At 28.8% G+C, this 17046-nt stretch overlaps 1 protein-coding gene across 1 annotated transcript in view; it reads left to right on the forward strand.

Annotated features, from left to right (window-relative positions):
* The window catches only part of LOC103576405 (protein dissatisfaction-like), a 34687-nt gene that overhangs the window by 3716 nt on the left and 13925 nt on the right, over positions 1-17046 (forward strand). The window contains exons 3-6 of the mRNA XM_053739645.1: positions 4005-4190; positions 4369-4482; positions 8294-8460; positions 8549-8795. Coding sequence (XP_053595620.1) covers positions 4005-4190; positions 4369-4482; positions 8294-8460; positions 8549-8795 — 714 coding nt within the window. The remainder of the gene's footprint in view (positions 1-4004; positions 4191-4368; positions 4483-8293; positions 8461-8548; positions 8796-17046) is intronic.

Raw genomic sequence — 17046 nt, forward strand, 5'->3', positions numbered from 1 at the left:
GAAAGAAAGTCTCGACTCTCGGAACTTTAGGTCCATAAACAATCATTTTTATTTAATGTTGATAATTGGATTCCGCGCGGCTTCTGTTACATTGTCGCATTGAGGTTAGAGTAAGACAGCAGCTGCGCAGAATCCGATTTTTAATATTAAATAAAAATTATTGTTTATGGGGCTTAAGTTCCGAGAGCCGAGACTTTTTTTCAGAAATATCCTTCCCTTTTACTATCTTTTTATAGATTTTCGATATCGCTTATCGCTATTGAGTTAACAGGATTTTTACAAAAATCTTCGTTACTATGTGATATAGTAATGGTTACCATTTTAGCATAGGAATCAGAATTATTTTTTTCTCTCTGTTTAATTAACTTCGAAACAAAGTTATAAATTTATATTTAAAAGCAATAATATCTATTTACTATTTTAAATATTTGATAGAAGTGATTGTACATTTACAGAAATTAGCAAAATACTTTGCAAAAAATTTATAAAAATACTAATTAATGATAATAAATTCCATTTTTTCGTACTTTATATGAATTTTTAATATTTTGTTTTTTCCGTGCTTTGTCATAAGCAGCCCTATCAAAAATGAAATATCCAGGGAAATTATTTCTGTTTGAAATACTATTGTTTCATAACAAAGCCAGATTGTTCGCCACCTAACATTGTGGCCGTAGTAAAATTGACAATGGTTATATTACAAATTACTGCTATCATTGTAAATTTTACTATGAGCATAGTATTTTTTGCATGCGTTTATTTTAATTTCCGTGAGGTGGCCAACATAGTCCGTCTTTACTATGACACCACAGCATTTCAAACAAAAATAATTTCTTTGTGTACCCAGTCAAAGTCTGGTGCAATATGTCTACCTAAAAAAAATTTTCTCTCCAATAAAATATCCGCTACGTTTAACCCTTGCTTAGAAAAAAGTCGATCACAATGAAATCTTTACCGAGAATAGACACTTCCATTTAAGGTTGTTCGGACATTACTGCGACATTTAGATAAAAATCTGAATTTTTATTATGTTATTATTTCATATCAAATACGTATAAATTAATTTTTTCAGGTACATCTGACGAATAGTCTTCGCGTTATTAATTATTGAAATATCGTAATTTAACGTACAGAGTATAGGTAACGTAGACGAGATGCCATTGTTTCGAGTTATGTAGTTACTCCTTATAAAGATAAAAAAACAAAAAACTTTTCTCTTTAATAATTAACTATCGTAGAATACGTTAAAAATAGTTAAAAAGTGTTCTGACGAATGATTTTAAAGATATTTTAATAAGAAGCACAGAAAATTCATAAAAATATTCACCCGCCATGATGAAAAATAATCTATTCACGTGACTCAGATGACTGCGGCAACGTCGCAAGAAATAAAACAAGCTAACTTTTGAAATTAAAAACATAACTGATTATTTCTGCAGATGCATATCATATTTTATGACAATTCTTAATTTTATTTTTAAATTTGTAATTGCGGTAATCTGAAAAAATTAAACAAATAATTTTTAACATATTTGATACAAAATATTATACATAATAAGCAGGAGTGAAATAATTTTGAGTTAGTAAAAATAATTTCTATCACTCATTTTTAAATTTATTATAAATTTTTTCAATTAAATTAAATATTTTTTACTCTTCGGAATAAATAAAATTCAACAGAACACTTTCCAGGTAGATAAACGTGAACAGCTGTTCGAAGCGACGTTGTCAGATCTACATTATGAAAAAAAATACTTCAGTCAAGAGTATTTTATTTTTTATTTATATTCATTAACTTAATGAATTAATCCGTTCGAAAATAATGATAAGTAACAGTCCAAATTTAAATAATGAATATATATAATTACATTTTCAATTTTTGGGGAAAAAAAAAATTTAGATTTTATTTTGATTTACGGGGTACTGTCCGAACAAACTTAATATCTAAACTATACACGGAGAAAAAAATATAGTAAAAATTACAATCTTATAGTAAAATTTACTAACAGATATGAAAAAATACATTCTGTATTGTAATTATTACTAAACGTTTAGTAAAATTTATTAGTTAGTAATAATTACATAATAAGATATTAAAAATTACTATACGCAATGTCTTTTTTTGCTAACACAATTATATTTTTTACTATCTGTATAGTAAATTTTACTGTATGTATTTTTAATAAATACAAATTTAAAAAAGTAAATTTTCTAATACAATATAGGATTTGTTACTATACAAAATATTAAAAATTACTGTACGCAATGTATTTTTTGCTAACACAATTATATTTTTTTAGTATCTGTATAGTAAATTCTACTATATATAGATAAAATTATAATTTGGTGGGGATAGCATATACAAATATGTATTACAAGTTCTGAAACTTTTGTCCACCGGAGACATCGGGCCGTCAGACATAGGAAAGAACTCGTGCGCGGAAGATCAGGGTTCGAATCTCAGTTGAAACCAAGTGGTTTTTTAAAAAACAAAAATCGACACCAACACCAATACAGATGACATAAATAGCAATAATAATCAAAATTATAGTAATAATAATAAAAAGTTAAAAGCTAATAAAAATTTTATTTTATTTTTTTCCATTCTAATATAGTAAAATTTACTAAACGGGATAGTAAAACTTACCAAACGGAATAGTAAAATTCACTAAACGGGATAATAAAATTTACTTATCTGTTTATGAATTTTTCATATAAATCATAAGCGTTTTAAGATTACTATCTAAATTTAGTAATTATTCTCATATTTTTTGGTAAATTTTACTATATTTTTTTCTCCGTGTAGACATTTCAGAATATTTGATAAAATAGAAAATTTCAGATGATAGAAATTTTAAATGCCAGTATTTATTTTTCCCGTGAAATATGAATCATATTTATGACCTTCCATGCTTCATATATGTCCCACATATGATTTATATATGATTTTTTTTCTCAGTTTGGTAGTAACTTGATAGTATTCTGAAAAAGTTTCAAACACATTTTTTAAGTAGACATGTTACAGCAGACTTTGACTGTCTAGAGTTCAGTTTTGGTAGGGTCGTTTACGGCAGAGTTGTTAATGCACCCGTGAGACATGCTGTTCAGTCTAAATATCTTTTGTTTTTACAGTATTAGATAATTTTTCTTTTATTGTCAAATAAATTTAAACTATGTCTTTTTTGTTGGAATGGCTAAAAGATTTAAACTTTCATATCTGAATTTACAAAATTTTTGTTTATTTCTATCAATGAAAATTCAAGGGTTATATTATTCATTAAGCTAAAAATATAATTTTCTATTATACAGCATATATATTCACTTATATTACAATAGAACTATGATACCATTAAAAAAGGTCTGTTTACAATTTTCGTAGTATACAAATGGATGATATTATGTATACATTCAATGCATTACAATTAAATGAACGGACCAAAGCGTAGAGCACTTAGCAAAAAAAAATATATGTATAATAGAAAAGGGACCAACGAAACTTCCTACATGAAACTTGAGTCATAGATGATTTCAAACTCACTCTATAGAGTGTCACGAGCATGCTGACGTTCACAGCGTTTTGTAAATATCCTCAGTCTCTCCACTTGGTCTGTAAGGGTGATAATCTAAACACTTGATTGTATTCGAGATATCAATTAATGGTATGGTAGGGGCACTAGGGATTCTATTACTTAATGCAAGATATTATTATATTTTTTTATTTTTGTTGAGCTTAAGATTTATTGATTTTTATTGGACCAATATATGTAAATTTATTAATGAAATTAAATAAAAAAAAATTTATAAAATATTATTTAATCTACTTTATTAATTATTTATGGGAAATTAATTTAGTTTAAAATAATTGTAAAAATATAAAAAAAAATATTACAAGATATAGTTTGTATATGATAGTATTTCTTAAAGGAAAGAATTTAGATACTTAAGTAAAATATATATAAAAATGTGATTGGTGAATAAAAGTAAAATTTAAGTGTCATTTTCAGCGGTACAACATGAAAGAGCACCGAGAAGTACGTCGTCGTTGGTTTCCGCTGCGAGAAGAGTACCCTCGGTGATCTATCCAGGAATCTCTCACGTCTATCACACTGCAAGCAACCCCTACCACCCTCTTTTATATCCAACACTCTTTCCGTTCAAACCTAGTGTACCAACTTTTAGTCCCAATGTCGGTGAGTTACTACATTTTTTTTTGTAACTTCAAAATAAAAAAAAAATAATTTTCAATACTTTTCTACAAATATATATATATATATATATATATATATATATATATACATATATATATATATATATATATATATATATATATATATATATATATATATATATATATTTCACATTGAATAGCGCACTTTTTACCACGACCTATTGCAGAACCTTTGCCTGTAGTTGCTGCTAAAGAGGATGAAGTTACGAGTTCAGAAGAAGCGAGAAATGCCGTCCAAAGATGTGAACAAAAAGGTAAAAAATAATATAGTTCCATTACATTGTAAAAAAATCAAGAGTAAATATTGTTTTTTTTCTCCATGTGAGGACATCCGAAATTAAAAATTCTTGATGAGTCTGAATCTATAGACATATTCTCGTCGGAACTGGGATTATGAAATTTTATCGAAAAATAACATAATGGCGGACTTTGAATAAAAAGGGTTGTAAAATAGAAAGTTAGGGGTAAAAAAAAATTCAATCCTAGTTCTGACGAGAACTACAAATGTGCAGGATAATCAGTTTGTTTCAGATCAATAGGGTGAATAGAAAAAAAGTTATGACCCGGGCCGACCATAAAAACGTTGTTTTGAGAAAAACCATGATTCAAAGTGATATGAACAAAATTAAATTTTTTTTTGATATTCTAGATCACTACCAAACTTACATACTTAAATTAAGGTAGTTCACTCGCAAATCGACTTTTTTTAGGAATGTGATGAAATTAAAACATGAGATTAACAAAAATATCTAATATTTGATGAAAAAAAAAAAAAAAATCGATTTATCAGTTGACCCTGCGGGCCAGCCCCAAAACTTCCCGCTGTTCCTTGAGCTCAAAAAAATTGTTATGAATACATTTTCGAGCTCTTTGAGCTCGAAAAGATTTTTCTATGCCATTATTTTCGGAAAATAACGATTTTTACCATTTTTTCTCCAACGATATCTCTCAAACGAATTCACCGATTGAGACGGTTGAGGTAGCAATCGACGTGTTTTATTGAGTTCTAGAGCTGATTAAATTTTAAAATTGATTTATGGAGTTGTTCTTGAGAAATTTCAAAAAAACCAAAAAAATAATTTTTTTTTAATTCTTTCGACAACGGTTTCTCTTGAAAGAATGAACCGATTTCGATGGTTGAGGTAGCATTCGACGTGGCTTATGAAACTTCAGAGCCCAGTTGATTTTGGAATAAATCCATCGAGTACCTTACACGTTATCCAATAAAAAAAATATTTTAGAAAAAAGTTTATTTTTATAATATCTCTGAACGAGCCCTACCGATCAAGCTCAATTTTTTTCAGCTTTAGGATCAAAATTGATTCATCCGTTCAAAAGTTATAGATATTTACATATATATATATATACATACATACATACATACATACATACATACATACATACATACATACATACATACATACATACATACATACATACATACATACATACATACTCACTCGGACATCATCTTGAAATTAGTCAGAATAGCTTTCAAGAACCTCAGAACATCAAGATCTCTTAGAAATTCGATTTTCGAAAATTGGACCGAAACCAGTAACTTCCTAAATTTTTGAAAATTTGCAATTTTCTTAGCGGGAAGTTCAAAAACGAAATTTATTTATCGATTTGTTAAATGATATTAACAATCAAAAAGTGCATAATTAACATGTTGGAGATCTACCAACTATAAAAAAAAACGTAGTTTTCGAAACATCTTGAAAACGGTTCTTACCATTTTTTTAAAAAACTTATCTACTATTTAATGAAAAAATTAGAATTTTTTGGTAAAAACTTAGAATTTCTTGACCGATTTATTTAAAAAATATTTATTTTTAAAATGTAAATAAATTTAAAATACTTAACATGTGGTGGGGTACAGTCATCACAACTTGACAACGCTTCAGTCGTCATATTTAACCCACAGAAATTGAACCGTCAGTTAGTTGAGTTAATTTTTGAACGTAAAAGTATTTGAGGTAAAAAAATCATGTGAAAATTTTTCAAAATAATTTTTATGAATATTAAACATTTATTCAATGATATTAAACAAATAAAAAAATTATTTTTTGATATTAACTGATAATAATGATGGTTTTTTTAATAGCTTTAAAATCGTAAAAAATTATAATATCGAAAGCAACACACATCGGACAATTTTATTTTTTTTATATGCGATTTACGTGTAAGTAGAAAAAAAAAACTATTAAAATGTGCACAAAAATTTATTTTATCCAAAATTTGTGATTGTCAGAAATAATAAACATACATTGTTAAAAAAATCACAGGGGTAAGTCCAAGCGGTGTAGGTGTTAAAATCAGCGGTGTTAAATTTCAACACCGAAAGCGGTGTAAAAATAACGCCACCGCCGGTGTAAATATTTTGTACCGGTGTTAAAACAAATTCTCCGGTGTTAAAATAACGCCGCCGCCGATGTAGGTATTCTTTACCGGTGTTAAAATATTTTATTTTGTGATTATTTTTACTTACTTGATCACTATACTTGTTAATAAATGATATTTGATATTAATTTTCATAAAGAACTTACATTTTTTGTATTTTATAATCTTTAAAGATCATCTTCAAGCGGACGCAGTTTACTCTTCTTTTACACCGGTTCTACTCCGTTTTTACACCGGTTACCCCGTTTTAACACCGGTATTTTTAACACCGATAAATTACTCCTCCTACACCGGTGTAATTTCATTGTTACACCGAGCGGAGTTAAAATGAGTCCATTTGTAACACCGCTCTTTTTACAGTGTATGTATATTAGACTCACACTATATAAAGATTGCTACCTATAAGTTTAATCTATAGATTATTCAATATTAATATTTGCGGCATTGCGACATTTTTTATACTCATCAGTGTGTATCTGTATATTTAAAGCTAAAATGTATTGGATACAGTCTCTCACAAAAATAAAATATTCTGGCATTGAGTATCTCTAATTTTTGTATGACTCTTAATGCGAAGCAATAGAGAGTGCTTTACGATCGAAAAATTCAGTTTGCCTCTTTTTCGCGACTGTTTATCCTGTTTTACTCTTGCAAGTCCACGAAGCTCAACTAAGTTACACATCATCGGATAGAGAATCTAATAAGGATTAATTGTATTACTTATGAAGACCAATTTCATGCATTAAATACCTATAAAAACATCAAAATGTAAAATAAAATTTTTCCGTCAAACAGTAGAAAATGTGTTCGTAACCCGTAAACACAAAAACTCGAGAAAAAAGCCATTATTTGGATCACTTTTTTTTTTTTTTTAAATATTATAGGGCCGCAGAAGAAATGTGTCATAAATGACCTTCAAATTCGGCCTCGTTTAATTACAATTAATAAAAAAACATAATTAATTTTTTGTATATCTATATATGTTTTTTACATATACTTTTGTCACACTAGTCGCGCCTGCGCGAAGACACACAGCTGACTATTTTTTGGAGCGAAATTTGAATTTTTAGTGTCATAGAAAGAAATAAAAAAAATTGTTCTTGAAACTTTTATCGTACATTTTTTTGCACGACTCTTAATGCGAAGCATTAGAATGTACTTTACGATCAAAAAATTCAGTTTGCCTCTTTTTCTCTAATGTGTTTTTTTTTTTATTTTTAATTTACAAAACTTTAATTTTTATATATTTTTCACGATCAAATGAGCATTAAGAGTCGTGTACTTTTGGGTTTACCAAATTTTTTTTTGGTGGTTACGATTACGCTATACTCTTGGCTGCGACTGTTGCAAGTGAGCTACCTTTCTTAATTCGAAGTGTACATAAAATCAAGTTTTCTTTCCCATTTTGTTATTGTGGTATTAATTGTTCATTTATTCATTTAAATTATTATTTATTTTTTGACAGAAAATTGTTTACTTTGTTTTTTTAAAATGGTTCTCGAGAACGTATACTGATAAAAATAAAAACATTGAACTAAAAATAGATTTTTGACACATTTACAGTATAATTTTTTTAGGTAAAAAAAGGCGCGTTCAATTTGCTAATAATTAAAAAAAATAACTTTATTTATTTATTATTAATTATTACATTTTTTATTATAGAGCAAACGAATGTACCTTTAGTACCAGCTTCGATATCGAATCCATCATTAACAGACTACGGACTTTCTAATCAATCATTTTTATTGACAGAAAACGTTTATGAATCTGCAGCGAGATTACTCTTTTTAGCAGTAAAATGGGCTAGAAGTATTCCATCTTTTTTAGAAGTACGTTAATATTATATTATAATTACTGATTTATTACTTGTTATTTCAGTGTTTTGACTAATTATCAATATTTTTTATAAAATTTCAGTTATCTTATCGAGATCAAGCAATTTTATTAGAAGAGTCTTGGAGTGAATTATTTGTTCTTACAGCTGCTCAGTGGAATTTTTCAGTCGACGAATCAATATTAGTACCATTGATTCTCCCAACAGAAAGGAAACAAATTCTTGCCGATGAATTGAGAAGACTTCGAGAATTATTAACACGTTTTACAATTTTGCGTGTTGATCATTCTGAGTATGCTTGTTTAAAAGCAATAGCTCTTTTTAAAGGAGGTAAATTGTTTTATAATATTTTTCATATTTAATTAAGATAAGAGATCCAATACTGAATAATTTTTCGTCAAACTGATGTAAAATTATTTTTCAAAAATGAGTGAAATTTCTTTGTATGTACTTAGTAGATTCAAAGTATTATAATATTGACAAGTTCCGTGTGAAATTTTATTCATTATATATTTATTTTTAAAAAATAAAGTAATTACACACTTGAGATGGAATATTCTTTTTTCCACTCTTGGTATGAAATATAGTATACGTTTGTGAGATTTCATCCCATACCGTTATGGTAATGATTAATTTGAATTATGGGATATAGGCCCATACTTTCTGGGAAAAGTTTCCATAACTATAGAAACGATTCTTATCATTATGGTAACAGTTCTCATATTACATGATATAATAGAATTATTTAAATAACTACCATCCTCATAGAAATAGTTTCCATAAGCAAATAGGAATAAATCCTATAACCACATTGTAACGGTTTCTAAGTGCATATGGGAATAAATTCTATATATTATGGTAACCATTCTCACAATATATGTGAAATATTCTCATAATATTATAATAATCGTTCCTATAATACTAAACTGTAAAAAATGACCGGGGTAAGTCCAAGCGGTGTAGGTGTTAGAATTCCAACACTGAAAGCGGTGTGAAAATAACTCCGCCGCCAGTGTAAATATTCTTTATCGGTGTTAAATAAAAAATCCGTGATGCAATGATTGACATACTCTTTGTATAAATATATTATTATTGGTCAAATGGATTACCAAATTAAAACCTTAGGGTACTTCAAGTAAATCAAGAAAAAATTAATTTAATCAAAATTTCAGTCAATCAAAATTATACGTGAAAAAATAGAAAAGAGAGGAGGGAGGGACACAAAACAGAATATTCTGTTCAGAAGAAGTAAAAAATAATTTGATTTGAAAATTAAATAAATTTGATAAAATGAAATTTTTTATAAACAATTTAGATAAAAAAAAGTAACATTAACATAAATATTGTGTACGAGCGTATGAAATAAATTTGTTTTATTATTAACTTTTCGAAAAAAAATTTTCTCAACAACAAATTTTGAGCATTCCGAATTGTATATGAGTCATAAAAGTTATAAAAATAATAATAATTTTTGCATTGGGCTACCCCAACAAGTTCCCGATTGGATCCCAATGTGGCAAAACCAATAAAAGTTACTCAGAAAAAAAAAATTCTCGACTGAAGGTAACTATTCTTGATTCAAGAAAATTTTTTTGGAGACTTCCCTGATTAAAAACTCCGATTGAAACTGATTGAAAACGTCCTATCAGATTTAATCGGAAATTTCTGATTGACATTCAATCAGTTTCAATCGGATTCAATCGGAAATTTCCGAATGATTATGATTGAAAGTTAATCAGAAATTTCCGATTGACTTTTAATCAGTTTTAATCGGAATCATTCGGAAGTTTCCGATTGAATCCGATTGAAACTGATTAAAAGTCAATCGGAGATTTCTGATTAACTTTCAATCAGTTTCAGTCGGATTTAATCAGATATTTTCGGAAGGTTTCGATTGTAAATTAATAAAAAATTACCGATTCCCGGGAAAAAATAATTTTATATATTATTAAATGGCGAAAAATTAAAAAATCAAATATATTAAAATCTACGTTGAATCTATATTGACAATTAGATTTCACGTCATGAAGTAATATAGGATATACTTATATTACCACCAAAAATGGCACTTGTTACTCACTCAAAGAACAGAGGAGTGCTCGCGTCAGAATTGCTTCCAAGTCTGGAATATAATACGTCTGAACTACGTTTCTTACTAGGGACACTTCACAAGTGGTAGGCGCTATCTAGTGGCGAGCGCCGAACTAGTCCCACTGCTATTGCCTAGGACTGGTGAATTCCCTCTCCTCTACATATATCTTTTCTCCTAAGAAATTTTTCTCTTGGTTCAAGCAACTTTTTTTTCTATTAGTTGGAGCATAAGAAAATCCTTGCGTTAAACACTCCCATAAAAAAAATTTATTTAAAAAATATAAGTTAAAATACAAAAAATATATTTTAGAATTTATAAAAAATCAATTAGAAAACTATTTTTTTAAGAGCTTGACATTGAAATGAAAATAACTAGAAAAAAAAAAAAAGCGAAATTTTGAAAAACTTCATTTATAATAATTTTTGAGAAATGAAATTACCAACAAAAAAGTTTCTATAAGATTTTCTGATAAAACTGATAGTTTCGCCGGAAAAGTAAAAAGATCTCAAAATTTTCTATAAATTTGACTTCAAGCTCAAATAACTTTTGAACAGTTAGATTTATCAAAAAATGATGAAACTTTTGTTGTAGAGCATTCAATATCCTACAAAAATATCTATCGTGCATAATAATTCCTTGATTGGCTTGTAAGTTAGAAAATTCTAAAAAATAAAAAGATTTTTTCCCGTGTTATTTAAATAGAAAATAGAAAAATTGATTGACGCAAACCATAGTATTATTATTAAGAGCTTGGATTGGTACGGAAATTTTTATTTTTAGGTATACTTTCAATTTTTGGATACAAAAAAAAAAAAAAAAAAAATTTTTTTTTAACCAACTTAATATATATATAATTTGTTATTGATGTTTACTTTTATTTTCGTGATAATTTAAAACTCAATCAATACAGTCTTTTAGAAAAAGTTTTTATATAGTCCTGAAAAATGCTTGTTTTAACTTTTTATAAAATTGATTAAATTGGAAAGACAGATAAAATTCTATACTCGGATGTTTTAAAAATTGCTGAATTAATGATAAATGAAATTCATATCTGCCCAAATTTGAATAATTATCAATACTATCTGAATTGTTATTTTCCGAATGTATCCGATTGAAATTGATTGAAAATTGTCTGTCGAATTTAATCAGAAAATATTCGATAAATGAATTATTATTTTCTGATTAAATCTGATTAAAACTGATTGGAAATTTTCTGTCGGATTTAATCGGAAAATAATCGATAAATGAATTATTATTTTCTAATTGAATCCGCTTCGTTTGAAACGAAATTTTTTTTTCTAGCCGACACAAGAAAATTTTTTTGTTTATATTGAGAAAAAAATTCCCTGAAAATTTTAGCTCTTAAATTTAATTTAAAGTACTTTCTCTCGAGTATCAAATTTTTCCATTTAAAAAGTATGTTAATTGAATAACATTTTTTTTAAATTGCTATTACTTAGCCAGATTTTAAGCTATCGTTTTGAAACCAGTTTTAATTTGCAGAGAATTTGTTGAATTTGAAAGTCTATAAAACAAATTGCTCTAACTCGATTTATGTTGATTCTATCTGCTCCGAAAGTCTATTTTTCACTTGTTTCATATAATTTTGTTAATAGTGAAAAAAAAACGGCTCATCGTACGAAAAAGATGCATAGCACCCATCTTTTAGAAAATTTCGTCCTCTACGGAATTGTTTATTATACTTCTCTGCTAAAAAAATCCGAGAGATTCTTATAGCTGTATGTATAAGGCCCTATACTTAACCATATAGCACTTCTCATAGAACTCATTCATTCTCATAAAATTTCTATGGGAATGTATGAGAATCGATGAGATTTTCTAAACAGGGTGATATTGCTAAAGTGCACTGTTTATAAGATACAATCAGTAGAACATTCTACAGTAAAAAGGATTTATACTATATTAAGCTTACAATTTTTATACTGTCTAATATTAAACTACTCGTATCTCATAGATAATACGCACACCCCTATTAAAAATAAACGAGGGCCGCCTCGTTTGTCATCTACCGTTAGCATTGATTCTAGCGACGCTAGCGAGACGCTAGCCAGTGCCTCGTTTCATTTTTACTAAGGACTTAAGCTATATATCTAGCTCATCAGAAAGGTAGTTTAAAATCAATTAGAACATTCTACACAGAGAAATAAAAAATTGATCAATCGGGATAAAATCGAGAAATAAATTATTATTTTCCGATTGAATCTGATTGAGATATTTCAATCGGATTTAATCAGATTCAATCGGAAAATAATCGAAAATTAAAATTATTATTTTCTGATTGAATCTGATTGCAATGCAATCGGAGGCCTCAAACGCTCCCGAACATTTTTGATTGAAAATTCGTTTCCTATTGAAACTGATAGAATTTTGATTGAGTTTCAATCAGATTCAATCGGAATTTTTAATCAGGGTTAAACTTTCTCAGATAAAGTAGGAATCTTCTCCGACCAAGACCAATTTTTTTTAACCAAGACAAATTCTCTTGGCTCAAGAAAATCTTAACTTGGTTCCCGAAAACGTTTGTCTTCAAAAATATTTTCTTGACTCAAAATAACTTTTTTTTCTGTGTATTTATTCTTGCATTGGGCTATCTCTTAACGAGTTTCCAATTAAGTCCCACTTAGGAAAAACTGATGTTGAGTAGGTAATTTTTACATTAGGATATCCCAACAAATTCCCAACTGGATCCCGATGTGATGAAAACAATAAAAATTAGTTATTTTTGCATTGGACTATCCCAATGAGTTCCCGATCGGGTTCCGACTGGGGTATACGGAAAAAAAAAACTGGAATAATTACAGAATAAAATGTAAAAACCAGCCCGTCATATTAAAAACTACAAAAGTTAGAACGTATACTGTAATTTTTAAATTTTATCATGTAAAAAATTAGTTGCAAATTAAACAGTAATGTTTACAGTTTGAAAATGTAAATCATACACAACAAAATGTAAAATAATTATTACCTTTTGCTCACAGAAAGTTTGTTTCTTTTAAAATCATTTAATCCTCTTTAAAACTGTAAAACTTATAGTTTAGTCGTTGTGTGAAAATTAAAGTATCAAATAAGAAAATTTGTTTAGTGGTTCGAGAAGATTTACAGTATGGGCATTCAATTATGAACCTTAATGTAGAAAATGAAACTATTACATCTCACACTGTAATTTTTAAAATTTCTATGTCAAGGATCATCGATGCCGTAGCAATCACCAACTTTTACTATTTAAAATGTAAAAATAGTGAAACTAATGTCCGTAAAATTAGCTGACCCAACTCAATAAAATTGAATTAAGTAAAAATAAGGTGTTTTTCAGGTGCGCAAACCGCAAATTAGGTGCACAAACGATTTGCGAAATATTTACAAAAAACGGATGGTCTGCCAGAATATTGAATTCTAGCAAACTATTGAATAAAAGTAATTATTTTTTTTTTATGGCGTGAAAATTAAGTGCTTCTAGAAGCCTCGATGCATTTTCTGAGAAAAGATAGTAATTTAGGAAAAGTATATAACTGCCGCCAGGAAAGCTGGGTATACATAACGATAAGAAATAAATCACAGCATATGTCCTATGCTGTAAAAGAAGCGATGTTGAAAATGAAATCAATTTGATAGCGCGCAGTGTTAAAATAAAATAACACCGGTGTAGGTCGTTTAATTTGGCAGAGTTAAATTAGTGTAAAGGCGAAACAATACCGATATAAAAGTGAGGTAAAATTCCTCCATTCAGATTATTAATTTTAGAAAGCTTAGAAAATAAAAAAAATGTCAGTTTCTCATGAAAATAAATAAAAAAAATCATTTAAAAAAAAAAGTTCAACGTATAGAACTAAGAAAAAAAATATATTACATACGAGAAGATATAAAAATTTGATGAATATTATCAGGAAGGAGTTTCAATTTTGCTATGGACATATTTTTATAATTATTTTTGTTATACGTAATTTATTAAAGAATTACACAATTTTATGTTCACCATTTCAATCACAAATGATTAACCTAATTAATAAAAACACTGGTTAACGGTAGTGATCGAGTTAATGAAAATATTCACAGAGTAAAATATTTTCAACACAGACTAATATTTTAACACCGGTAAATAATATTTTCACAGGTAGCAGCGTAAATTTAACAACGCTTTTGGTGTTGAAATTCAACCCCGATGTTTATAAAGTGTATATACGGACTATAATGATATTATTAGTCAATCTTTGGTCGATAATCGACTCAGGAATAATAATACAGTGACTTTTTTTAAGTTCCGTTTTGGTCTGCCAGTTTGAGATTTTCCAGCAGTAAAGTTCAAAAGTTATCGTCCCAGAGTAAATTGAATGGAACGTCATTTAGGTGCTCATTAAGTGCTAGAGATTCCAGGTGAGAACAAAGCTTGACGTGATCCACTTGTTCTGGGAAAGTGTAGTGGAAACCCTGCTTGGAAAATTTTTTTAAAAAATTCGTATAGAGAGTTGTGACACGTTTAAACTAACCATTCTACGTGGAAAAACGATTCCAAAATTATAGTCATTTATTCTCTATTTCAACTTACGGTTTGGTCTGCCAGTTTGAGATTTTCCAGTGGTAAAGCTCTAAAGTTATTTTCCCAGAGCAAATTGAATGGAACATCATTCAGGTGCTTATTAAGTGCTAGAGATTCCAGGTAAGAACAAAGCTTGAGGTGATCCACTTGTTCTGGAAAAGTTTAGTGGAAACCTTACTTGGGAAATTTTTTTTTAACTGTAGGGTAGCAAGTTCGAGATTCTCAAGTGATAAAATCCGGAAATAATTTTGTGCATGTTTTTTAACGATTCCTATGGCTAGGTAACTCAGTGTCGTTTCATTACAATTAATAAAATTAAAAAAAGGCTGTACAACAATATCTATATACATATCTATGTAAAATTAACATGGATTGTGATATATCTATACATTATACGTACATTTATTCCACCAGGGGTGCTTGTGCATTACTGTCCTACTACATTTTTTTTTTGCTAATTGGTAAGCCTGAATACTTTCTATTCAATTAAAAAAAATTTTTTTTTATTTACATTGTAAGGGTCTGCCCTGGCTTTCTCATACCAGTAAGTTCGGACAGCCCTTCTTGTCCGGCTGCTTCGATTGTGAACAACTGGGTTCTGAAATACCTAGTATGACTGAGTACGCAGCCTGATTACAGGATAGAGGGAATGGTGTAATGAATCTATTTTATAGTGTCATTCTCTTTATTATAATATTATTTTATTGATTTTATTAATGTTCTGATTATTTACAAACGTGATTTATTGAATATATGGACATTTAGATTATAAGGGAAAACCAAAAGAATTATTATATTAATATGCGTAAGTAGAAGATCCTGGGTCTGATCTCATCAGTAACATAATCGGTTTGAAGAATTTATTTTATACAATATGACTATTTCTTGTAATAAAATTCAACAACTTGAATAATTTATTTTAATCATTTCTATCAACAAGTCAAAAAATTCCAAGATTTAGATATAATTTTCAACGAATTAAAATTGAACAAAATTCTAAATATAAACAACTTCACGTTTGGCAAGCTTATAATTAACTGCATGTAGACTTACATCGATGATCTTCATTTACGTAGGACATTCTGGACGTGGACTGCAACATACTTGAGTGACCCTTTTGCAAGACTATTGGCGACGATTCAATATTATGGCACAGATTTTATTACATAGATTAAAATGAAATCAACTGACTAGGCTTTTACAACAATTAAACTGACTAGACTTTTTCAGTAAATAAACGGACTTGGCAATAAATTAACGGACTTTACAATACAACGAATTGACCAGGCTTAACTAGTACAAAAGATAGACAGCAATGTGTGCTTAGTGAGCTGTAGAGTGTAGAGTAAGGACCTCGCTAGGCGTCCTCAGCCCTTCACTACATCCCTCAGCTGATTGCTAGATGCTAAGTGTATGCTAACTGCGTATTAACTGAGTTCATCGCTGATTGCTCGCCCTTATATAGCTATAAAATCCGAGGCGGGGTCATCCACGTGACCTCACCTGAACTTCCGTCTAGGATGTTTGGTACACTGACCCATGGGCCTCTTTCGGAGTCTCGGTGAACCGGGTAGCGAATATGCGTTGATAAGGGTGGTGTGTGAACTGAGGGGCTCCCTGAAATGACGCGACCGATTTGAGCAGTCGAACCTCTAGCTGCCCCGTTACAACCCCCGCCACCAGACTCGAAAATTGGGTGCGATTTGACAAGTTCAGGATGATCCTTTTTTCAACAAGTTAATTAACAAAGTTCCAGCTAAATACAATAATTAAAGAAATATTACAATAAATTTTACATATGTATAACACGACTCTACGAAATTTCACAATAGATATTGCCGTGAGAAATGGCTAACAAATGCTAACAATTATTAATAAACTATTTTACAATTTTTTCATAAACTGGACGATTATTATCTGCAACTTGTAACAAC

The sequence above is a fragment of the Microplitis demolitor genome, chromosome 1, assembly GCF_026212275.2.
Source record: "Microplitis demolitor isolate Queensland-Clemson2020A chromosome 1, iyMicDemo2.1a, whole genome shotgun sequence".
NCBI classification, from domain to species: Eukaryota; Metazoa; Arthropoda; class Insecta; order Hymenoptera; family Braconidae; genus Microplitis; species Microplitis demolitor.